At 41.8% G+C, this 26,309-nt stretch overlaps 1 protein-coding gene and 1 non-coding gene across 5 annotated transcripts in view; both read right to left on the bottom strand.

The window, feature by feature from the left end:
- Positions 1-26,309, bottom strand: part of DNAJC16 (DnaJ heat shock protein family (Hsp40) member C16) — a 52,548-nt gene that overhangs the window by 22,405 nt on the left and 3,834 nt on the right. For all 4 annotated transcript variants that reach the window (XM_025357050.1, XM_025357035.1, XM_025357056.1 and 1 more), the window contains 5 exons: positions 22,216-22,282; positions 19,693-20,032; positions 12,105-12,289; positions 9,633-9,737; positions 8,044-8,202 (listed from right to left, as the gene is read on the bottom strand). In XM_025357050.1, the coding sequence (XP_025212835.1) occupies positions 8,044-8,202; positions 9,633-9,737; positions 12,105-12,289; positions 19,693-20,032; positions 22,216-22,282 (856 nt within the window). The remainder of the gene's footprint in view (positions 1-8,043; positions 8,203-9,632; positions 9,738-12,104; positions 12,290-19,692; positions 20,033-22,215; positions 22,283-26,309) is intronic.
- Positions 14,461-14,600, bottom strand: LOC112616274. Its single transcript, XR_003117607.1, has one exon.

The raw sequence follows: 26,309 nt of genomic DNA, 5'->3' as shown, positions 1-26,309 counted from the left end.
CTAATTTTGTATTTTTAGTAGAGACTGGGTTTCTCCATGGTGGTCAGGCTGGTCTCAAACTCCTGACCTTGAACTCCTGATCCACCCGACTCGGAGAGCTGGGATTACAGGCGTGAGCCACCACACCCGGCCTTATCTTTTTTTTTTTTTTTTTGAGACGGAGTCTCGCTCTGTCGCCCAGGCTGGCGTGCAGTGGAGTGCAGTGGCGTGATCTCGGCTCACTGCAACCTCTGCCTCCAGGGTTTAAGCAATTCTCTGCCTCAGCCTTCCGAGGAGCTGGGATTACAGGTATCTACCACCACGTCCAGCTAATTTTTGATTTTTAGTAGAGATGGGGTTTTATCATGTTGGCCAGGCTGGTCTCGAACTCCTGACCTCGTGATCCACCTGCCTCGGCCTCCCAAAGTGCTGGGATTATAGGTGTGAGCCACTGCACCCAGCCTCTTTTTTCTTTTCTTTTTGAGATGGAGTCTCGCTCTGTAGCCAGGCTGGAGTGCAGTGGTACGATCTTGGCTCACTGCAACCTCCGCCTCTCGGGTTCAAGCAACTCTCCTGCCTCAGCCTCCGGAGTAGCTGGGACTACAGGCGCGTGCTGCCATACCCAGCTAAGTTTTTTTTTTGTATTTTAGTAGAGATGGGGTTTCACTATGTTGCCCAGGCTGGTCTCGAACTCCTGGGCTCAGGCAATCCGCCCGCCTCAGTCTCCAAAAGTGCTAGGATTACAGGGGTGAGCCACTGTGCCTGGCCTACATTCTTTAAAAAAAAATTTTTTTCTGCGGCATAAACTATAAGAAAAAAAAAAGCTTTTTAATAGGATAAAAAATAGGAAGTACCTAGAAATAAATTAACAAAAACGTTCTTTCCAGAGAAAATTATAAAATTTATGAAGATATATTACAGAAGACCTAAACAAATGAAACAGATATATCACATTCAAAGGTTGAAAGGTTAATTTTCTAAGGACAGAATCACTTTAAGACATACTTCCCCTATATCAAGATCACGAAGGTATTCTTCTCAGAGCCTCTAAAAGCTGCATAGCTTTGCCTTTTATACTATCTCTAATCTCCCCAAAACCACTTAAGAATCAGTATAAACCCAATAAGACACCAGTAGGTTTTTTGGGTTTGTTTTGATGGAAGTTGACAGGATTTAAAATGTATACAAAAAGTACAAAAGACCAACAGCTATTATGCTTTTGAAGGAAAAAGCCTTTCCCCAAATCCAAAAAACAAAGTGAGATTTGTTCTATCAGATATCAAGATTATTTCCAAATGATTTTAAATACTTAAATATAAAACACAAAGCTATACAGCTTTTAAAAGCTCTATCAGAAGAATACCTTCATGATTTTGATGTAGGGGAAGTATGTCTTAAATAGAAACAAGGAAGAATCAATCACAAAGGAAAATATTGATGAGTGAATATATTAAAAGAACTTACGTTCATCAAAAAGACATCAAATACAAGAATATATTCATGGCATCATTATTCAAATTAACAAAAAACTGGAAAAACTCTGTCAACAACAGAATGGATAAACACACTGTAGTTTATTCCTACATGCAATTTTCTTTCTTTCTTTTTTTTTTTTTTTTGAGACAGGGTCTTGCTCTGTTGCTTAGGTTGTAGTGCAGTGGCATGAACACGGCTCACTGCAGCCTTGACCTCCCGGGCTGAAGCAATTCTCCTGTCTCAGCCCCCCAAGTAGCTGGAACTTCAGGTGTGTACCACCACGCCCAGCTAATTTTGTATTTTTTGTAGAGACAAGGTTTTGCCATGTTGCCCAGGCTGGTCTCGACCTCCTGGGCTCAAATGATCTGCTCACCTCTACCACCCAGAGTGCTGGTATTATAGCTGTGAGCCACTGTGCCTGGCCATCCAATTTTCAACAATGAGAATGAATATTAAAGTCCAAATAATGACATGTACGAATCTCAAAAACATAAGCTGAGAGAAACCAGATACAAGATATATACACTATATTATTCCACTTGGATAAAATTCAAAAATGCAAAGATGAATCTATACTGTTAGAAAACAGGATAGTGCTGACCTTTGGGAAGCAGGTAAGTAGGTAGTGGGAGGGAGGGGCCTTCTGGGCTGATGACAGTATTTTGTTTCTTGATCAAGTGAGGCTCGCATGGATGTGTTCATTGTGTGAGAATTCACTGAGCTTCACACCTCTGACTCGTGCATCTTTCTGCATGTGTATTATATGTCAATAAATAATTTTAAAATGTGGGTATCATGAAAATAATAAAAAGTCGGCCAGATGCAGTGATTCACGTCTGTAATCCCAGCACTTTGGGAGGCTGAGGCGGGTGGATCATCTAAGGTCAGGAGTTCGAGACCAGCCTGGCCAACATGGTGAAACCCCATAGCTTCCAAAAATACAGAAATGAGCCGGGCGTGGTGGAGTGTGCCTGTATTACAGCTTTTCAGGAGGCTAAGGCAGGAGAATCGCTTGAACCCAGGAAGCAGAGGTTGCAGTGAGCTGAGATCATGCTACTGCACTCTAGCCTAGGCAACAAGAGTGAAACTCCATCTCAAAAAAACAAAACAAAACAAAAGACAAGACACAGAATGGGTGAAGATATTTGCCACAGAGATAAAAGACTATGAGAAAAAACAGGAAAAAAAGAGATGAACATATAAATAACCCCTACAAATCAATTACAGAAAGGCAGATAATCTAATTAAAAAATGGGTAAAAGACTTAACAGACAGGCCTGGTACAAAGTAATCCCAGCACTTTGGGAGGCTGAGGTGGACGGATCATCTGAGGTCAGGTGCTTGAGACCAGCCTGGCCCACATGGTGAAACCCTGTCTCTATTAAAAACACACAAAAAATTCACCAGGTATGGTGGCTTGTGCCTGTAGTCCCAGCTACTCTGGAGGCTGAGGCATGAGAATCACAAACCCAGGAGGTGGAGGTTGCAGTGAGTCGAGATCTCACCACTGCACTCCAGCCTTAGAGCCAGAGTAAGACTCTGTCTCCAAAAAAAAAGACGTAACAGGTAGGCATATCATAATGAGGGCATCCAAAAGGCTCATATACAAATGAGAAGATGACTTCCTATTGACAAGAATTAAAAAAAAAATTAAAAACAAAATAAAAAAATTAAAATAAAAAAAAGAAGAAGTCTGTGTTCCTTGCACTTATAATGGATCTTTTACTCATGTATTATTTCATAATACCCCGCACTGGTCATCTGAATGCAGGGTATGTGAATATTGGTCCACTGATCTTCCAAACAATGACCTTTTTTTTTTTTTTGAGATAAAGTCCCACTCTGTTGCCCAGGCTGGAGTGCAGTGGCGCAATCTTGCCTCACTGCAACTTCTGCCTCCCGGGTTCAAGTGATTCTCCTGACTCAGTCTCCCGAATAGCTGGGACTACAGGCACGCACCACCACACCGGCTAATTTTTCTATTTTTTTTTTTTAAGTAGAGACAGGGTTTCACCATATTGGCCAGGCTGGTCTCAAACTCCTGATCTCATGATCTGCCTGCCTCAGCCTCCCAAAGTGCTAGGATTACAGGCATGAGCCACCGTGCCTGGCCAACGTATTTTATTATACTTATTAAAAAAAGAATGGGCTGGGTGCACTGGCTCATGCCTGTAATCCCAGCACTTTGGAAGGCCCAGGCAGTTGGACCGCTTGAGGTCAGCAGTTCAAGACCACCCTAGTCAACATAGTGAGACCCTGTCTCTCAAACAAAAAAAAAAAATTTTTTTTTTTTTTTTGAGACAGTGTCTCATTCTCACCCAGGCTAGAGTGCAGTGAAACCATCTCGCCTCACTGCAACCTCTGCCTCCTGGGTTCAAGTGACTCTCCTGTCTTAGCCTCCCGAGTAGCTGAGATTATAGGTGCGTGCCACCACATCTGGCTTTTTTGTATTTTTAGTAGAGATGAGGTTTCACCATGTTGGCCAGGCTGGTCTTGAACTCCTGAATTCAGATGATACGCCTGCCTCAGTAAAAAAATTTTTTAAGAAAATTAGCCAGTGGTGCATGCCTGTAGTCCCAGCTGCTCAGGAGACTGAGGCAGAAGGATCACTTGAGCCCAGGAAGTCGGAGCTGCAGTGAGCCGAGGCTGTGCCAGTGCACTCCAGCCTGAGTGACAGAGTGAGATCCTCTAAAAAACAGAAAAAACCACACACTTTGATGAACCAATCTCATAAGAAAATTTTGAGAAGCTGTCATGATGGCCAATACAAATTTTTTGAAATTCTAATGTTCGTGGAAGCCTGAATTTTATCCCTGGCAATAAATACCACCAGCTGTTTGCTTTAAAGCGCCACGTCACTTCATCCGTTTTTGAGAAAATGTCTGCCAAATTCCCGAGTCTAAATGACCATAATTCTCTGTCATTCTTCCAAGTAAAAATGATGTTCCATTAAGAAAAGTGGCGAGGGAGGCACTTGTCCTTAGGACATTTGGACTTTGTTGTGCAGCAGGACGGCTTTATGCACACTTCCCGTCTCATTACACAGAATATTAAATCTATCAAAAAGAGATGCACTCAAGGGTTAAGGTTTAATAAAATTAACACTTCTTACTGCTTCATCAAGGATATAAGGGGAGGTTGGGCACAGGGGCTCACGCCTGTAATCCCACCACTTTGGGAGACTGAGGTGGGCAGATCACCTGAGGTCAGGAATTCAAGAACAGCGTGGCCAACATAGTGAAACCCCATCTCTGCTAAAATACAAAAATTAGCTGGGCGTGGTGGCAGGTGCCTGTAATCCCAGCAACTCGGGAGGCTGAGGCAGGAGAACTGCTTGAACCCAGGAGGCGGAGGTTGCAGTGAGCCGAGATCATGCCACTGCATTCCAGCCCGGGCGACAGAGTGAGATTCTGTCTTAAAAAACAAAAGAAAACAAAATATATAAAGTGAATCTGGTGGTGTTTGTTTTTGCTGCGAGTGACTGGGGGTGAAGCACATAATGATGATAGGTGGCCTGGTGCCCAGCCTGGATTCACGCACTGTCGCTGGCAGCTTCACCCACTATTGCTTTGGCACCATCGGTGCAAATGTCAACACAGCGAAAAAGGCAAATCATGTCTTGATATGATCTCACAGACTTCCTCTTGAAGGATCTTTGAGAATCCCCAGGAGTCTATGAACCACACTCTAAAAACTGTTGTCCTAGAGAATTCTATGCTTAGGTAATGATATTCATTGCAACACTATTCCTCAAAGCTCCCAGTGTCCATCAACAGAAGAATGATTCAATAAATCATAATGGCCATAAATACCACATAGCAATGACAACAAATTACATAGAGCAACAGGAAACCACTGGTGCTACTAGCGGTCATTAAGCCACCTGTTGTTGGGAAAATTGAGTTTGTTAAGCATACACTTCATATCCACAAAGAGCATGTTGGTAAAGCAGCCATTCTACCAGTAATTTTGTAAATGTATTCGATTTACAATTTTCCCCAGGGGATAAATAAATATAATTCTCAGAACTATAAACTGTTCCTAAAAACCAATTAAGGAAATCCTCATCCATTAATGTTGGATTGAGATGATCTTCTCTTTTCTATTCGGACACTGGTATTTGTTTTCTTCCTGACTCACAGCACCTTCTCGTCTCCATCAGGAACCCCCTTGTTTTATGTGCTGGTGGCTGTTCTGAGTTTTGTCCTTGGCCTCCTTCTGGCCTTACTTTACATACAGCAGTCATCTCTTAACTGCAGAGGATACATTCCAAGGCCCCCAGTGGGTGCCTGAAACCACACAGTACTGAACTCTATACATACTATGTTTTTTTCCTATACACATACCTATGACAAAGTTTATCAATTAGGCACAGCAAGAGATTAACAACAATAACTAATATTAAAATAGAACAGTTCTAACAACATACTGTAATAAAGCGATGTGAACATGGTCCCCTCACTCAAAACATCTTATTGCACTGTAGTCGCCTATGTTTTGGACCTGGTTGACTGTGGGTAACTGAAACCTCAGAAAGCGGAGTAAGGGGTAAGGGGGGTGGATCAGGGGAGACTATAGTATTATGCCAGGAAGATCTTACCCTACTCAGGACTTCAACCACTAACCATTTACTGATGATCCACCAGTTTCTACCCTCAGCCTGTATACCTTTCTTAAGATCTCGATTCCTATACCCAACTGTAAAAAGGACTTCTCCCCTTCTATTTCCTACAGGCAGCTCTAATTCAATATGTCCATAGCCAAAGTTCTCATCTTCCTAAACCTGCTCTTCTTTCTTTACAATCCACTTTCCCATCTGGTTTCCATGGTTTGAGGTACCCTTCTTCTGTGTTCACAGGACACCTGAGCTGCCATTAGAGTGGATGGTTAGGTCTCTCTCCTCCCGACTGAGATGCTTGAGGGCAAAGACTAACTCTGGATGTCAGAGCTGGCTCTGTGTTTGCTACACAGCAGGCAGGCAATGAAATGTTTATTGAATGAATGAAATAAACAATTTTATAAAACTCCTTTCTAGCCTTCCTTAGGAGGACAGTCAAAATGTCCTTGTAAATAAAATATGTTCATTATATGGATTTTGGAAAACACAAAGATTAAATTGATATATAATTTTACCATCGACAGATGATCACTACTAATGCTTTCCAGTATTTTTTTCTTTTTCTTTTTTTCGCTTCTTTTGAGAACATTGGTAGCAATATTTCCAGTTCTTCCTATGCATACACAGGTATTCATGTTATAAAATTGAGATCAGTGTTTAAATTGTATAAATAATTTTGCATCCTGGTTGCTTTTTAACATTATGCAATGAAAATTATCCCTATGATGAAGTATTCTTGAAATTGACACTTTAAATGGCTCTATAATACTCCCTTTATGGGATGTACTAATAATTATCCTACTTAACCTACTGTTGGATACTTACATTTCCCCCCCAGTTTTCACTATTATGAAAATTGCTTAATATCTTTAGATGTTAAGTCTTTGTTTGAGTTCCTATTCCCTTAGTACAGATTTCTGAAAGATGGTCTCACCTCCCTTAGGTCTTTGTTTAAGCCCTCAATGAGGCCCTTCTAGGCCATTCTGCCTTAAAACAGCAACCCTTCTCCCCTAATACTCCACATTCCTCTTTCCTGCTTTATATTTCTTCTCAGCACTGATCACTATATAACGAATGATAACAGACTATATTATACTGTTGGTTTGTCTTTCCCAGTAGGACACAGGACAGGGAATTCTGTTGATCTTATTCAGTGCTGTACTCCTGCACCCAGAACAGTGTTTGGCACACAATACTCAGGTTTACTCATGAATTTAGGCAATTAATACAATATTACCAAATTCCTTTTCTGAAAGCCTACTTCCTCTAGCAAGATAGTACTTGTTTCTGTACACCCTCAACAATACTATTTTAACTTGAAAAATCTTTGACAGTTGGATGGGTGAAAAAAGGTTAATGTTCTCAGATTACTTGTGACATTTAATTTTTAAAAATGGTTATTAGTCATTTGAATCTCTTCTCAGAATTTTGTGTTGATTTTCTTGATTAAAGCTCTTTAGAAATTAAAAATATCAATACTTTATATTTGTTGTAAATATTTCCCCAGTTTTTTAACTTTACATTTTAAAGTCTTTACATGAAAACATAAAACTTAGAGTCAAGTTATTAAGATTTTCCAAGATTTTTTTCCCCAATGCTTTTTAACCCTTTTCCACCTTAAGATCAGATAAATATTTATCTGTACATTCTCTCAGTTTGTGGTTTCTTCTTATTCCTTCTTATTACTGTTTTACATTTAACTTTTAAATTCATTTTGTAAAAAGAGTATTGGTTTTCCAACAGGAGCCCTTTAAAGGTGTTAAAATTTTCAAATGTTTTAAATTAAAAATTTTAAAGCAAATGGTATGAAGTTAGATAAAAAAAATTCATTAAAAAATGTTGTGCATCTGAAGGAAGAGACCGAAAACTCACTGATCCTTCACCCACTTTGTTCAATTTTGCTGCTTATTTACGTAAAATCTTGGGATACAACGTGAAGAAAATCTTAAACCAAGGTGACCCTCACGTACCTGGATAATATCGGCAGGCTTGTTTATATGTTCTTTGAAGATCAAGAGGGTGGGGGTGTAGACATTGATGTTGTACCGCCTCGTCATCTCTTCCGTTCCTCTCAAACCCACATATACGTATCCAAATGACAAATAATCTTTGTATGCAAAGGCAGTCAACTGTTAAAGCGTAATAGAGAGGAAGAAAATAAAACTACAGCAAAGATGTAAATGACAAATCAAGTAGGGCTTTTCACATCACTGAGCAGAGAGACGGATGCCAGCTTAACGGCTCCACTAGGTCTTCTGTATCCCTGTATACTTTCAGGAATGCTATGGTGTTCCATGTGCAAAAACTGTACCAACAAGGTAAATAGAAATAACTCACTTCTTTTTCATAGTTAGGGCAAAATAATCACCTTGAAATCTGTACTGGTCAGGAGGCATGGGTCTGGGGATTACCTGTACTGTAATTAGGTAAGATGGCAGTGACCATGTCACTGGTCAGGACACCTTCCTCTGCCATCTCATGTCACAGTGACACAAGAGGTAGTGGGGAGTGTAGGTAGGCTGGGAGTATAGTGGGGGAATCATTCAGAGGGCAGGTCTGAAGTCAAAGGGAATGGCGCTCACCGTGCTGTAGTGAGAACTTGGGTGGGTTATGACTGCTCTAAGCCTCAGTATCTTGGTCTATGGAAACAGGGATAGTGGCTAGGCGTGGTGGCTCACGCCTTTAATCCCAGCACTTTGGGAGGCCGAGGTAGGCGGATCACTTGAGGTCAGGAGTACAAGACCAGCCTGGCCAACACGGTGAAACCCCATCTCTACTAAAACATAAAAATTAGCCAGGCATGGTGGCATGTGCCTGTAGTCCCAGCTACTTGGGAGGCAGAGGTGAAAGAATTACTCGAACCCAGGAGGCAGAGGTTGCAGTGAGTCTAGATCACGCCACTGCACTCCAGCTATGGTCGACAGAGTGAGACTTGGTCTCAAAAAAAAAAAAAAAAAAAAAAGCCCAGTGCGGTGGCTCACGCCTGTAGTCCCCAGCACTTTGGCAGGCTGAGGCAGGTGGGTCATGAGGTCAGGAGTTCGAGACCAGCCTGGCCAACATGGTGAAACCCTGTCTCTACTAAAAATACAAAAATTAGCTGGGTACGGTGGTGTGTACCTGTAGTCCCAGCTACTCGGAAGGCGGAGGCAGAAGAATCGCTTGAACCCAGGAGGCGGAGGCTGCAGTGAGCCGAGATCATGCCACAGTACTCCAGCCTGGGCAACAGAGTGAAACTCCGTCTCAAAAAAAAGAAAAGAAAAAAAAAAAACCAACAGAAACAGGGATAGTATCTCCATCACTGGGTTCTTCTGAGGATTACATGATATATGCATAGAAAGCACTAGCACAGTAACTGGCATTAGTCAGTACCGAATGCATGATGGTTAAGTAAAATTTCTGGTCTTCAAACATTTCTCATGGAAGAAACTGTTTCTTACAAAAAAGACACATAGGCTGTAAGTTCCAACTCAGAGATTACTTTCTGCTAAAAAAAAAAAAAAAGAAAAGAAAAGAAAAGAAAAGAAAAGAAAAGAAACCATTACCCCAGCATAGAAAGTACCTTGTATAACAGTGGCACAATGGGCGTTTGGTCAAACAGAAGGACATGAGGCTTATTCTCTTGCTGCCAGCCAGAGAGGAATCTGACATAATTTTTATTTGTAACCTTAAATTGAAAATAGAATGTTAGTCTCAATATTTAATTCTTAACAATTGTATTATACTCCAGTGAGGAGAAAATAAATCAAATAAGTGTAAAAGATCGCAAAAAATAAAAATGCAGACAACTAATCTTTTTGTCTTCATTTGGCTAAAACTATTAAAAGAATGGTGATATTGATTTCATATTTTCATTGAACTCTTACAGACTGAAATCATAATCCTGTCTGAAACAATTACTGACCATATTATAAAAATTGAGCTTCCAGAGTAGGTTCTCGCTTAATTATAGAGTATACTTCTTAATACACTAGCCAGCAGAAGATAATGCAACACTGCCCCTTGCAATATCTATCTATCTATCTAGATATCTGTCTGTCTGTCTGTCTATCTATCTGTCTGTCTGTCTATCTATCTATCTATCTATCTATCATCATTATCTATCAGGCCTCAGTCTCCCATCTATCTATCATGCCTCAGTCTCCCAGCTTGCCCCTCACCCCTTTTTTATCTATCTATCTATCTATCTATCTATCTATCTATCTATCTATCATCATTATCTATCAGGCCTCAGTCTCCCATCTATCTATCATGCCTCAGTCTCCCAGCTTGCCCCTCACCCCTTTTTTTTCTGAGACAAGGTCTTGCTTTGTTGCCCAGGCTAGGGTGCAGTGGCAAGATCATGGCTCATTGCACCCTCAACCTCCCAGACCTCCCAGGATCAAGTGATCCTCTCATCTCAGCCTCCTGAATAGCTGGGACTACAGGCACAAGGCACCATGCCTGGCTAATGTTTGCATTTTTTGTAGAGATTGGGTCTCAGTATGTCGCCCAGGCTGGTCTTGAACTTATGGACTCAAGCGATCCTCACACCTCAGCCTCCCAAAGTGCTGGGATTACAGACGTGAGCCACCACTCTAGGCCAGCTTGCTCTTTTTAAACGGCTTAAATAAAAATAAGGTGGTCCACCCCCCTATACATTATATAATTTCATTTATTGTTATCTGAATTGTTACTTTCCCCCGTTGATATCTTAAAATATTCCTACTGAGAGAAGAAATTAAAAACATGAATAAATTATCTAGCTAGAAATTTTTCATAGTCGTTAAAAAAAGTTTATCTTTCCATACTGCATCCAGAATGATTTACATAAAACTCAAATTTGATCACTGCACTCCTCTGCTCAAACCCCTACAATAGCTCCATCACCCACGGGCCAAGGCCCAAGCTCCTGAAAGGAGCATGGAGGTGTTCTGAGGCCCTCACAGGGAGATTCCTAATAACCTCTCTAACCCCCCCCCAACCCCCTCCTCTGCTGCTCACCAGTGAAAACTTCTTACAAAGCAGGCTATTTCACGTCTCCTGATTTCTGCCTGCCTGCAACCCAACCCAGTCCAAGGGTCACTTCTGCCAGGAAGCCTTTCCCAACTCATTAGGATGGGCTCCAACATACTGGAAATAACCACCCGCTAGGGAGCTGCTAACGGCTATATTAATCTATACCAGGCACAGAATAGGTATTTCATACAAATGTTTGAGGATCTATCAGGACATTCTATTATCATTTTAGGAGCCTACAATACTCTCTGACCTTTTAAGTTAACTCCAACAAATATTTCTTCTATAGATAATGATCCCAGCAGGACAGTCTAGGAATAGCACATGTAGAAATATGATGAAAACTTTTTATGTTCACTTTCCCTGGTATTAAGAGAATGAATTATTTAAAGCAAAATGAGAGTCCTTTCCTAGTTACTTTGATCCCTAACTTAAGATATTGAAAAAAATGTATTAGGTGCTTAAATATGGAAACAATAAACCAATGTGAACTTTAACTGGCTTCTTTATTTCAACCTTTTCTTTGTGAAATTCATTCATATTATTGTCACTGTAAGTTTCTAAAGTTTCAAAAATAATATTTGATTTCATGGAATCTGGCATTTTCCACAGATACGATCGTTAAACATATAACCAAACACAACTAAATTTGAATAAAGACAAATATCTTCACATGAACAAATTTATGAGCCGGAAAGAAACCCCAAATTCTTTCTAACGTGTGATTTAATTTTTTTGTTTAGAAAATAGGCACGGTCATTTTAGGCTCAGATTTCTATGACAGTGTAAGATCTGCAAGATGGTTATTAATAGGAATTAATTCTTCCAGTCTCTGTACTTCATGTTTCAATTTTTAGTCTCCTACAGACTTCACTTACATGATTTAGTTTAAGTAATTAATTAATTAATATGTGTCTTGCCTTCCTCACAATGAAACTCAGGTTTGAGAGGACTACAGAAAATGTTCTGGGCAATTAACAGTCCTAGGTACCTCTTAAACTACTTCTCAGTCATGTTTTCCTTGACAGGTACTTACTTTCTCCACCAAGTTCCCTGGAAGAAGACTTTCTACAAATTGTCGCAGATTTTCACGGACAACTGCATTGTGGAAGAAGGAGATTTTCCCATTAATGATTCCTAGGATAGAGGGCGTGCTGTGTGCCCCCAGGTGATGCGCCAGGCGTCTCTCATACCCAGCATGGACCACGCCAATTCCTACACCTGAAAAGAATGGAAGATCCAAATGAAGCCTTTTTATGTCTCCATGGCAGCTGGGAAAAGTGCTAAGTAATTTTTTGGTGTGAAATTGAAATCCCGACCTCATCGGAGATGTCTTTCCTAATAGACTAGTGTCTAGCATTCTTTGACTGCTGGAATTCTAGATTGGTTCAGTTTTTCTGCAGAGCAATCTGGCAATATGTAAGAAGAGTTACAAATATGTGTGTGTGTGTATGCATATACATAAAACAAAGTGGGATCATCTGATACTTATTTCACTTCATACTTGAACAACTTTTCTTGTTCTTTCATCCAACCATATATTTGGAGGGCCAGTTACTCTGCTAACACTGGAGACACATTCAGTATTAAAGGCCAATAAATGTACATTTTCTTTTGGATGTGTACTAGACTTTTTAAGCTTAACATTTCCAAACACGAACCCCTAATCTCCTCCCACAGACCTGTCCTACCCACACCTTTGCCATTTCAGTTGATGACAGCTCTATCCTTCCATTTACCCAGGGCAAAAACCGTAAGAGTCATCTTTGGCTTCTCTTATCTGTTGCACCCCACATCCAATCTGTCCGCAAGTCTTGTTGCTTTTCTCTTTAGAAAATGTCTGGAATTCAACTGTTTTTCATCACTTTCATTATATGCCCCGCTCTGAGTCATCATTATCTCTCCTGCCTATGTTGCTGCAATAATATCCTAAATGCTCTCCCCCTATTTCTCCCTGTCTCCTGACAGTCTGTTCTTAACATAGCAGCCAGGCTGCTCCTTCTAAAACATAAAAATGGATCACATCACTCCTCTGCCCAAACCCTGCAAAGACCCATTTCAGTTGGAATAAAATGCACAATCCTCACAGAGGCCAACGAGACCCATTGTGGTTGGCCCCTGGTTCCCCAGGCCCTCTTTCTTCTTCCACTCCTTCATCAGCCTGCCCCAGTCCCCAGCGTCCTTCCTGTGTTCTGAAGACAGTGGATGCTCCTGCCTCAGGGCCTTGGCACTGGCTGTTCCCTCAGTCTGAAGTGTGCATCTCCCTGACTTCTGCGTAGCTGACTTCTTTACCAACTTCAAGTCCTGAATGCAGCCTACCTTGGCACCATATTTAAAACGGTACTCCCCACACTCAGCGTCCACACACAACCTGCTCACTTTCACTTCTTCTGCAGTGTTTACCATCTTCTAAAGTACCACCCACTTACCTTCTGTCAATTGTTTATTGTCTGTCTCCCCTTCTAGAATGTATGCCTCATGAAGCTAGGGATCCCTGTGTAGTCCACTGATGTATCCCCAGCACCAGACCATAGCCTGGCACTTAATAAGAAGGAGCTCACTGAAACTGGGCCATTAATCTATTTAACCCAGAGCCTGGCACATAGTAGGAGCTCACTGAAACTGAGCCATTAATCTATTTAATTCATTCTTTATTGTTGCACATTGAAGTTGTGAGAGAGGAAAAACCAAACTGTTTTTCCTACTCACACTTGACACAATGCTGTCCCTGACACTCATTGTTTAAGAGATGGGGTCAGACTATGTTGCCCAGGCTGGTCTCAAACTCCTGGGCTCAAGCGATCTTCCTGCCTCAGCCACCTGAGTAGCTGGGATTCCAGGCACGTGCCACTATGCCCAACTCAATGCTTCCCTGTTGACACCACATGCTGTGAGGGTGGGGGTTCTCCACAAGTTCTCCAGCAGACACCAACTGAGTATCAACTCAGTTCTGACACTATCTACCCAGAGACAGCGTCAGGCCCCGCAGGTCAAGGGTTCAGTCCCGTAAGACTGCTCCCACTTCAGACGCCAGAAGTCCCAGGTTGTGTCCTGTACTTCTGACCAACTGGCTAGAAATCAAAGGGTCCCACGACCCTCCTTGGGTTCAACTAATTTGCTCGAGTTGCTCACAGAACTCAGGGGAACATTCCTTATGGTTACTCATTAGGTATAAGGGATATTACAAAGGAGACAGATGATCAGCCAAAAGGAAGAGAGGCACATGGTAAGGTATATGGAAGGGTGGGAGCAACCTGCCCTCCCAGGGCTCGCCACTTTCCAGGCACCTCCATGTGTTCAGCCTCCTGGGAACTCTCAAACCCAGTACTGCAGGGATTAGGGATTTTTTATATATATATATATGCGTGTGTATGTTCATTTTTTTGCCCAGTAAATGTGAGGCTAGGACACCCCAGGCGAGGCTCCTTACTCAAACGCCTCTCCCATGGGGGAGGATGCCTGGGCCCTCTACTGTAGGCTCAGCTGAGGGGAGGTGGTGTAGGCTGAGCCCACCCCCCAGGAAACCGAGCCAGAGTTCAGGGATTTTTATGAAGGCTTCATCATGCGGGCGTGATCAATTATTAACTCAATCTCCAGGCCCTCTCCTCTTTATGGAGGACGAGGGTGAAACTTTCAAAACTTCTAATCATGGTTTGGTCTTTCTGGTGACCAGCTCCCACACAGGGGCCCACTAAGAGTCGCCTCAGTAGAACAAAAGATGCTCCCATCCTGCAGGAAATTCCAAGGATTAGGAGCTCCATGTCAGGAATCAGAGTCAAAGATCAAATATGAGAGCAAAAGATTCTCTTAGCACCCCTACTGATCAGGCAATCTCAAGGGTTTTAGGAGATCTGTGCAGGGAACTGGGAACAAACACTAAAATATACATACATTTCTTACTACAAAGCACAATATTAAAAGTTGCTTTTAGCCTAATTCTTAACATTATAAGGAAAGTTGACAGGCATCCTAGTACATCTTTGTACACACATTTTTGTGCTCCTGTGTGCTTATTTTCTAATTAGTAAATTCCTAAAATGAAATTGCTCAGTAAATGGCAGGGATCCCAAACTTAATGTTTTCAAATTGCTACGCAGACTAAACCAAGCTCTCTGTAGGCTACCTGACCGTGACTGTTGCAGTTTCTCAAGGGCAGGAAAGGAGGAGCCTTAGGCATTGTATAGTCCATTTCCCTCATTTTACAGATACAGAGAGAGGTTCAGAGAGGTAAAGTGACTTATCCCAGGTTGCAGAGCTGACAAAATTGCAGAACAAGAATCCAAACTGGATTCTTCTCTAGAGCCAAGTACAGTACACTATATCACACTGCAGTCATTAAAAATAACTATGGAACAATGTCAATAAATGGAAGTGCACAGAGAATTATATGAGCAGAAGAAAGAAAAAGAATAAAGCAGGCATATACACTGGGAGATTTGGTCATTCATAAAGACAGAAGAGACATCACCTAGGGAGGTCAAGTGGCTATAAGACAAAGGCCCGAGGGAGGGATTATCATTTCTTGAGTGCCTTCTTTATCACATCTCGGGCTTTATATACATCATACTTTTCGTACTCACAACCACTCTGCAAGGTAAGTATTGCTATCTTTATGGCTGAGGAAACTGAAGCTGGGGGAGGGTGAGGCATCATGGTTTGTGTGCAGCGGAACCAGGATCTGAATTTAGTTCCAGCTGACCACAAAGCCTGGACTTCTTACTGCCTCCAGTGACCACTTCTGCCCCAGGTTCTGAACATTACAGGGATCAATTTCTCAGAGACTGACTCACCCTAAATGACCTTACCAGGGATTGCTATATAGATTGAACGCCAATTTATGAACTGATCCTGGGAAGTATGCCTTTCTAGTAACTGTGCCATTCAGTATACCTTCTACCAGACCGAGCGCACACAGAAACCTGAATTAGAAACTGAAAAGTTGGCTGGGCACAGTGGTTCATGCCTGTAATACCAGTGCTTTGGGAGGCTGAGGCGGGAGGATCGCTTGTGACCAGTTTAAGACCAGCCTTCACCATTTCTTTCCTGTCTCCCGGAGTTTAAGACCAGCCTTCACCATCACTTTCCTGTCTCCTGGAGTTTAAGACCAACCTTTACCATCTCTTTCCTGTCTCCCGGAGTTTAAGACCAATCTTTACCATCTCTATTTCACCTATAAGGAAACCGAGACATGCAGAGGTGAAGTAACTTGTCCAGGGTGACACAGTTGGCAAGTGACAGTCATGGGATTTGAACCCAGGAGGTCTGGCTCTGGGATCTGTGACGATTAACATGATGAGTCTAAAAAAAAGTTAGCTGGGCATGGCGGTGTGTGCCTCTAGTCCTAGCTACTTGGGAGGCTGTGGCTAGAGGAATAGAATAAAGAATGATAAATATTTGGTGTTTCAAATTTGTGGTTTTTTCTTTTCTTTTTTTTTTGAGATGGAGTCTCATTCTGTCACCCAGGACAGAGTGCAGTGGTGTGATCTCGAGTCACTGCAACCTTTGCCTCCCTGGTTCAAGCAATTCTCCTGTCTCAGCCTCCCCAGTAGCTAGGATTATAGGCACACACCACTATGCCCAGTTAACTTTTGTATTTTTAGTAGAGACAGGGTTTCACCATATTGGTCAGGCTGGTCTCGAACTCCTGACCTCAGGTGATCCACCTGCCTTGGCTTCCCAAATTGCTGGGATTACAGGCGTGAGGCAACATGCCCAGCTGCTTTATTTTATTTTATTTTTTGAGACAGAGTTTTGCTCTGTTGTCCAGGCTGGAGTGCAGTGACTCGATCTCGGCTCACTGCAACCTCCACTTCCTGGGTTAAGCAATTCTCCCACTTCAGCCTTCCGAGTAGCTGAGATTACAGGCATGTGCCACCACACCTGGCTAATTTGTGTATTTTCAGCAGAGACAGAATTTCACCATGTTGGCCAGGCTGGTCTCAAACTCCTGACCTCAAGTGATCTGCGCACCTCAGCCTATCGAAGTGCTGGGATTACAGGTGTGAGCCACCATGCCTGGCCAATTTGTAGTATTTTTCTTCCTGAAAAGATATTTAAAGACAGGTGCAGTGGCGTGCACCTCTAATCTCAGCTACTTGGAGTTGGAAGCAGCAGGATTGCTTAAGCCCACGAGGTTGAGGTTGCAGTGAGCCATGATTGTGCCATTACACCCTGGCCTGGGCAAAAGAATGACGTCTCTTAAAAGAAAAAAAAAAAAAAAAAAGCAAAGCCTATGTGACTTATTTCAGAAACATTATTTGATTTTTATATAATTGATGCTTCTGGCTAATTTTCATACCCTGGGAAATTAAAAATACTATACTGACGCTGTCAGAGGGTCTTCCATGCACTAGTAAACATCTGTCACACCCATAATTTGAGATGCCAAAGAGCTCTCACTACGCAATCCTAAACACATATCACATCCTTTAGGGAAGTTCTTTTTCCCCCCCAGCTGCATATACACATTTATTTTCTCTCCACCTCTGAATAGGCACAGACCCAACTGGAAGAATGTGCCACTCAAATGTGGCTAAATACAAACCGGCTGGTACACTAACCACAAGATGCAAAATAATCTGAACTGAAACAAAATCAAGAACACACAGCTAAAGCGGAAAAATGCATATTTTCACCACTATTTAGGCTGACCTTTTTTATAGACAGTATGAGACTCTTACATACTTAGAAATCCTTGAAAGATAGGAATTACTCTTTTTTTTTTTTTTTAAAAGATGGAATTTCACTCATGGCCCAGGCTGGAATGCAATAGTGTGATCTCGGCTCGCTGCAACTTCCAACTCCAGGGTTCAAGTGATTCTCCTGCCTCAGCCTCCCGAGTAGCTGGGATTATAGGCACGTGCCACCACGTCCGGCTAATTTTGTATTTTTACTAGAGACAGAATTTCACCATTTAGGCCAGGTTGTTCTTGAACTACTGACCTCAGGTGATCCACCTGTGTCGGCCTCCTAAAGTGCTGGGATTACAGGCATGAGCCACTGTGCCCAGCCAGGAATTAGTCTTTCTTTTTTTAATTTTTTTTCTTGAGACAGAGTCTCGCTCTGTCACCCAGGCTGGAGTGCAGTGGTGCGATCTCGGCTCACTGCAACCTCTGCCTCCCGGGTTCAAGCGATTCTCCTGCCTCAGCCTCCGGAGTAGCTGGGACTACAGGTACCTGCCACTACTCCTGGCTAATTTTTGTATTTTTAGTAGAGATGGGGTTTCACCATGTTGGCTAGGCTGATCTCAAACTCCTGACCTCGTGATCCACCTGCCTCGTCCTCCCAAAGTGCTGGGATTACAGGCATGAGCTACCGTGCCCAGCAGTTTCTCTTTTTAAACAGGATGTCATGGTGAATAAATTGCCAAACCCAGGTAATCACTGCCTGATTATCCAAATCGGGTTTCCCTAAAACGATATTTGATTTCAAGATGCTCAACCTCCAGACCATGCTGACAGCTCTGCCTGCACCTTCCAGTAAGCACTAAATGTGCAGAGATGATTGAGGTATGTTTCTTATTTGAGTTTCCTGGGCACAAGGACATGATTTACTTATTTCTGAAGCAGTACAGCGCAGTGTTGAAGACAATCAGACTCCTGGGTCCAACCCAATACTGATGCTTACGGGTAGTATAACAATGAATTAGTTCCTTAACCTTCAATGCCTTAGTTCCCTCACCCGTAAAATAGGGATAATAATAGTCTCTCCTTTATTGAGTTGCTTTGGGGACAAAAATAATGCACAGAAAGCATTTACCACAATGCAAGGGAACTGAAACGTTCAATAAAAATTATTATTATTATATATCCTTAAGTGTCTAATACAGTAATTGGAACATGAAAGTTGACTGAGAAAAAAGTTTCAAATGAACGCATCTGTTTCATGGGCAAGGTGTCAGAAAATACAGAAGGATTTTTTGTCATCTTTGTCTACTCCTTCAGCAAAACATTATTCCGTACTTGCAAATGTTGAGGTCGGTGTTAATTCTCTGTGTATATATTTTCTCTTCAACCAAATGGTGAGCTTAAGGTCAGGGATGGTGCTAATTCTGGGCCCTCTTCCACAGCGCACTTCTCTTTAAACATTGGATGCTTTTACACACTGGTTTTTACCAGTGTGTGACTGAAGATTCCTTAGCTGACTTCCAATCCCCTTCAAGGCTCACCTCACAATAAATAAAAAAATTGGTGCTTCAGAGTCACAGAGTTGAAGAAAGCAGACTAATACATTTAAGAAAGATTTTTAAAAAGGGTTTATAGAATAGGCGATTTAAAAAATTTGCTTTGGGGCCGGGCATGGTGGCTCACACCTGTAATCCCAGCACTTTGGGAGGCTGAGGCAGGCGGATCACTTGAGGTCAGGAGTTCGAAACCAGCCTGGCCAACATGGCGAAACCCTGTCTCTACTAAAAATACAAAAACTAGCTGGGCGTGATGGTGAGTGCCTGTAATCCCAACTACTCGGGAGGTTAAGGCAGGAGAATCACTTGAACCTGGGAGGTGGAGGTTGCAGTGAGCTGAGATCACACCACTGCACTCCAGCCTGGGCAACAGAGCCGACTCCATCTTGGAAAAAAAAAAGTCATCTATACAAATATCTTTAAATGAATAAAATTATCTTACCCAATTCTTCCAGTTCTTGAACGACTTCTTTCCACACAGGCTCGATATGAATGCAGCTAAAGCACCAATCGGAGGTGATCTTGATGAGGTAGGGTTTCTTAAAGCTATCTGGAACCACTTCATTCACATAATGTGAAAAGTGCAATAAATACTTTTCGTCAATTGAGTCCCGCCGTTCAGAATTAAAAGGGAAGTGAAAAAAGGATTCATCAAAATAAAAATTTTCATGGAAATGGCGGAAACGATACTCTCGCTGCTGTTGCTGCTTCTGGTAGCCCTGGTTTTCTCCAGCGTCTCCATATTGATCATAATTTGATCTCTTTTCTTCATTCGAAAGAATCTACAAAGGAAGGAAAAAGAAATCTAAACAACAACAAGAGGTTCATCCACAAGACTTTTTTTGTAAGCAGCTTGAAAGACATAGGAAGAAAATAAATGCAGCCAGGCGCGGTGGATCACGCCTGTAATCCCAGCACTTTGGGAGGCCGAGGCGGGTGGATCACCTGAGGTCAGGAGTTCGAGATCAGTCTGGTCAACATGGAGAAACCCCGTCTCTACTAAAAATACGAAAATTTAGCCGGGAGTGGTGGCGCATGCCTGTAAACCCAGCTACTCGGGAGGCTGAGGTAGGAGAATTGCTTGAACCCAGGAGGCGGAGGTTGAGGTGAGCCGAGATGGTGCCACTGCACTCCAGCCTAGGCAACAAGAGCAAAACTCCATCTCAAAAAAAAAAAAAAATAAATAAATAAATAAAAAAGAAAAGAAATGCAAAAATTATGACACGATTATGGGAGGTCAAGGTTTGGAGGATCCCTTGAAGCCAGGAGTTCAAGACCAGCCTGGGCCACATAGCAAGACTTTGCTACAAAAAAAAAAAAAAAAAAAAAATCGGCCCGGCATGGTGATGCCCGCGTGCCTACAGTCCTAGCTACTTGGGAGGGTGAGGTGGGTGGGAGACTGCTTGAGCCCAGGAGTTCAAGGCTGCAGTGAGCTGTGATCGCACCACTGTACTCCAGCCTGGGTGACAGAGAGAGACTGTCTCTTAAGAAAAAAGATTATGACATAATTAGATATTCTTTTTCTTTTTGAGACAGGGTCTCACTCTGGCACCCAGGCTGGAGTGAAGTGGCGTGATCACAGCTCACTATAGCCTCCACCTCCCAGGGTCAACCTTTCAACTCAGCCTCCTGAGTAGCTAGGACCATCAGCATACGCCACCACACCCGGCTAATTTTTGTATTTTTCGCCATGTTGTCTAGGCTGGTCCTGAATTCCTGAGCTTAAGTGATCTGCATGCCTCAGCCTCCCCAAGTGCTGGGATTACAGGGCATGAGCAGCCACCGGGTTCAGCCGATTAGATATTCTAAATGCAGTCATTCAAAAGAACGAGAAACTCTTCTTCCACTAGAGAAACATTAAGGAACATTCAAGACTAAAATATTTCAGTTTAGATACTCATGCTCATCTTGGCATTAAAGATTTCAAACTACCACAACATTAAACACTTCAGCAAAACAAATAAAACATAACATAATGTTGATCACCAGGGCTCAATGACAAGAAAATTGACCTGGTCATACCTCGTGAGTTGGACTAATTCAAACTAAGATAAGAAAAGCTATGAACACCAAAAATGTGGCTGTAGTCTAGTGCCTTGTCTGTTAGTTGACATTGTTTTACAAAATAACTTTGAAGTCTAAAATTCAGGGATCTGTTTTAGGATGATGATAAGTTATTCCATGAGCTAAGCACTGTCTGCTGAAGGGCATTCCCTACACAAATCAGAAAGCCACTGAATTCTCTTTTATGCATATTCTAGACCAATCTACTTAAGCTGACATGTTGGAAAATTACTGAAAATCTTGTGTTTAAATGTATTTGTTACCTTGTGCCACTTTAATAAATATAGGCAATTTGGTATATTTAACGTAAATTTCTAAGAAGGCAATAGAGACATATACAGACATACTCAGGGTAATTCTATAATTCTAGTTAAAACCTTTAAAATAGGCCAGTTTTTCAAAGAGCTCAAGTGTTCAGGCACTTGTTTCGATATACTGCATGTGGCCAAATAAGTTCTATTTTTTTTTTATTTTATTTTATTTTGAGACAGAGTCTCCCTCTGTCACCCAGGCTGGAGTGTAGTGGCTCGATCTCTGCTCACTGCAACCTCTGCCTCCCGGGTTCAAGTGATTCTCTTGCCTCAGCCTCCTGAGTAGCTGGGATTACAGGTGCTCACCACCATGCCCGGCTAATTTTTTTTGTATTTTTAGTAGAGACGGGGTTTCAGCATGTTGGTCAGGCTGGTCTCAAACTCCTGACCTCGTGATCTGCCCGCTTCAGCCTCCCAAAGTGCTGGGATTACAGGCATGAGCCACAGCGCCCAGCCTGTTCTATTATAATCTAGAAGCTGGGTCAAGGGCATGCGGAACATGACCTTTCTGAGAACTTTACAAAACTCATCACCTCCTAAGGCATATTTTATAAGAGCTAATGGATGCATCACAAAGCTGGACACGATACCTCATAAGCCTTACTGATTTGAATGAACTTGTCTTCTGCTCCAGGATCTTTGTTTTTGTCAGGATGCCTGAAACACAAACGGGCAGGAAGTGAGAACGGATTTAACTTTTAATGCACAGTCATTTAATGTCCTTGTCCGCATAGTTCACTACAGAGGCAAATGGAGGGCTATTTTGTTGGGAAACTTTCTTAAAATAAATGGTAGAGGCAATCAGTTGCTTTACAAGACTATAATCAATGAAACTTTGAACCAGGCGTTTTTTTCCCAAAGCGCTCCAGCGGGGCACGTTTTCAAAGCACCATATAGCACTGCAGCATTTCACAGAGGAAAGGTGGGATCTGGTGCATGTCTGTACACTGCTCCCAAATACTGCTAAAGCTGGCTGAAGGCTAAATCATTTATCCATAAGAACCCATGTCTTCTCCTAGGATGGCAACATTTCAACTCAATGCTAGAATGATACTGGGATGCTAGAATGCTATTGTTTCTTCCAATAACACGGGTAGACATGAGAAATAGTTTTAAGGATAGACTAAATTCATTTAGTAACAATCAGATTTCAAACTGCACTTGTGCCTGACTTTCAAATTAGAACGTTTTTCGTTATTACTGTGGTTATCTCATTCTGCCTATGATTGCCTTTTACCTGGATAAAGATTTCAAAGCCTCTTTTTTTTTGTTTTTTTTTTTTTGAGACAGGGTCTCACTCTGTTGCCCACACTGCAATGTAGTGGTACAATCTAGGCTCACTGCAACCTCTGCCTCCCAGGCTCAAGCGATTCTCCTGCCTCAGCCTCCCGAGTAGCTGGGATTACAGGTCTGCGCCACTACCACCCGGCTACTTTTCGTATTTTTAGTAAAGATGGGGCTTCACCATGTTGGCTGGGCTGGTCTCAAACTCCTGACCTCAAATGATCCACCTCTCTCGGCCTCCCAAAGTGCTGGGAATACAGGCGTGAGCCACTGTGCCCGGCCTCAATGCCACATGTTTAACATTTTTTGCCATGTTGTCCAGGTTGGTCTCAAATTCCTGGACTCATGCCATCCTCCTGCCTTGGCCTCCCAAAGTGCTGGGATTACAGGTGTGAGCTACTACACCCGACCAGCTTTGGAGATTTTAAAGTTCTGGAAAGTAAGGGCTAGGTTTACTTCCTTGAAAGTCCCTAAGACCTAAATCAGTGTTTTATACAGATTGATTTTTCAATGTTCACTTTAAGAGACTTTGTATGACAGTATTCTTTACATAATCACTTCTGGTAACTTCTAGTAAATTTCCTCTGACATAGGTTCTGGAAAGAAAAACAATTCACTGGGAAGCAAACGACTATTAAGGACACACCAAGTACAATGGAATAAAAAAATCTACAACTTGATGGATTTATTCTAGCAGGAATATGTTTGAATCAACTATACCACATATTCTGTTTTCTCTACAAATAAGGAAACTCCAAATTGTTGACTGTTGAGTTTAAAAGTCATTCCTTCCTTAACCATTTAATCCTTGCTATAAGTATTAGTGGGGGAAAAAAATCTCAGCTAGGGATAATGAAAACAGCATGACTTAAGGAAACGAGATAGAGGCTCCAAAGCATTTCTGGATGATTAAAAAAAAAAAAAAAACCAAAACACAAAAAACAAAAAAACCAACCCAAACCATAACTGTTTCCAATATTCAAACAGGCTGACGGCTGAGTGGATCAAAAATTATGCAATCATACAAATGAAGATTTAACATATAGAACTCTGTAGAAGAAGGGCAGGAAGGGGCTTTTTAGGAGAATGAACCAAAGAGAGAGTCTTGAGGGCAGCTAGGTTAGAAACACAGATTCTGAAGCAGAGGAGGGCAAGGCTGAAGAACAGGGAGGAAGCTACAACACTTCCAGCTCTTAAGGAATATACTTTCCTAATTGTGAGAAGATACCACAAGGTTGAAGACATTAAAAAAAAAAAAATTCAGCCATAGGAAAGTATTGTCCAATGCTATTTTCAGTTAATATGAAATTATCTCAGGAACTGCAATATAATATGCAATCTTTAAAATTCAAAGTAGAGGAAATATTGTATGTAGTATCTACTGGCTCTCTAGTTGCCTCTTAAAGGAATTAAAACAAAGACAGAGAAGGTAACACCACAAAGAATTAGACAAAATCATTTACTCTTTGGTTTACTGCATAACCATGTCACACCAATCTGCCATTCTTTGGGTGGGAGGAGTTATTTCTTTTGCTAATGTGGATAACAAACAAAAAGTACCTATGATAAAACTTAATTAATGGGAGAGTTTTCCTAAGGGAAAAAGTAACGTCAAATGGGTTCACTAAGCAAAGGAAAATTCTTCAGCAGGCTAAGAAACACCTAGTAAAATGTATCAGAAGAAGGCTCCAGATCCAATTCAACAATTGTAACCACTTCCTCCTGCTATAGCTCATTCTGAAGTCAAACTGGGAAACACTGCTATTTTCAGTGTATATCAAGCCATTAGTAAGCAAAACTTAAACTATTCCAAGTGTTAAAGCATTGTCATAGCCAAAAACCACAGAAAATAATAGAACAGCAAAATTAAAAACATAAAGTAAAATTTTAGACTTTTTCTGGATGACACACTCAATACATTTCTATGGTGATGAATTATTCCTAGAGAGAATCTAATGAAAAAAGTGAAGAATATGATTCATTTAATTAATATCATAACACCTTTTCAGCTCTGGAAGACAGAAAAGTCAGAGTCATACATTTTAATAGGTCCCACATACTCGACCTGTCATTTGTGTTCTTAAAACATTGTCAAAGGCTATGCCCTGTCCAAAAGAATGTTGCCATTTTATGAATTCGCTGCAGATTTATATATTTTGCTTTAAACATAAAGAGGCAAGAGTCTGAAATGATATAGAACATAACCTTGGTATAAAGAGTCCCTGGAAGGAGGTCATGTATAATTATAGATTGTTTTTTTGGCACCCAATTCTGGATTTCTCATGGAATATGGTCTAAAATATTTATTTAAAAATTATATTTTCAACGATCTTTACCTTTATTTCAATCAGTTTAATGATGAAACACACCTGTTCACTGAAGCAGAACAGTGTCAGGCACAGTCACGCATGCAGCCTGCATCACACATCACCTGAATGTGGCAGTTTTGCTTCTGGATAACTTTCTACTGTCATTCAGTTCCTCCCCAGCCAACCACTAGCCCACTCACCCTTACTCATGCCCAGATGTATAAACGATTAAAAAACAATAAAACAATGGACTATTGATGCAGAGGGTCAAACTATGGAACCCGGAGGTACCACAGATTTACCAACTCTAGGCCTCCATCTTCTCGTCTATAAAACAGACAGTGGCCGAGCGTGGTGGCTCACGTCTGTAATCCCAGCACTTTGGGAGGCCAAGGTGGACGGATCATTTGAGGTCAGGAGTTGGAGACCAGCCTGGCCAATATGGCGAAACCCCGTCTCTACTAGAAATACAAAAATTAGCTGGGTGTGGTGATGCATGCCTGTAGTCCCAGCTACTCGGAAGGCTGAGTCAGGAGAATCGCTTGAACCCAGGAAGCAGAGGTTACAGTGAGCTAAGGTCGTGCCACTGCATTCCAGCCTGCGTGACAAGAGCGAGACTCCATCTCAAAAAAAAAGAGACACTAATATCTTCCTTCATAGGCTAATTATAAGGTTTAAATGAGATAAAAAGCATAGAACCAGGAGGTTAGCATGTAGTAGGTGCTCAGTGATGGTACCTGTCCCAAACTTTCTTCCATTCCTCATGGTTGGTAGAGCCAGCTTGGAGTCACCTGTGTCCTTTCCATCCTTTCCTCCTTTTGCTGCTCCCTCTCCATCTATATAATCCAACACTTCTGCTTCTTTGGCATGGCCAAGGCATTGGTGGAAGAAACTGATGGCATTTGTCCAAAGTTTTAGATTTATTGCTACCCTGCTAATTGCTATCCTGATAACTACAGGCAAAATTACAATTTTCTGTAAGATTTTTTTTTTTTGAGACGGGTCTCACTCTGTTGCCCAGGCTGGAGTGTAGTGGCGTGATTATAGCTCACTGCAGTCTCAAACTTGTGGGCTTTTTTTTTTTTTTTTTT

Source organism: Theropithecus gelada, chromosome 1, assembly GCF_003255815.1.
Source record: "Theropithecus gelada isolate Dixy chromosome 1, Tgel_1.0, whole genome shotgun sequence".
Taxonomy (NCBI): Eukaryota; Metazoa; Chordata; class Mammalia; order Primates; family Cercopithecidae; genus Theropithecus; species Theropithecus gelada.
This window is presented reverse-complemented; position numbering and strand designations above follow the sequence as displayed.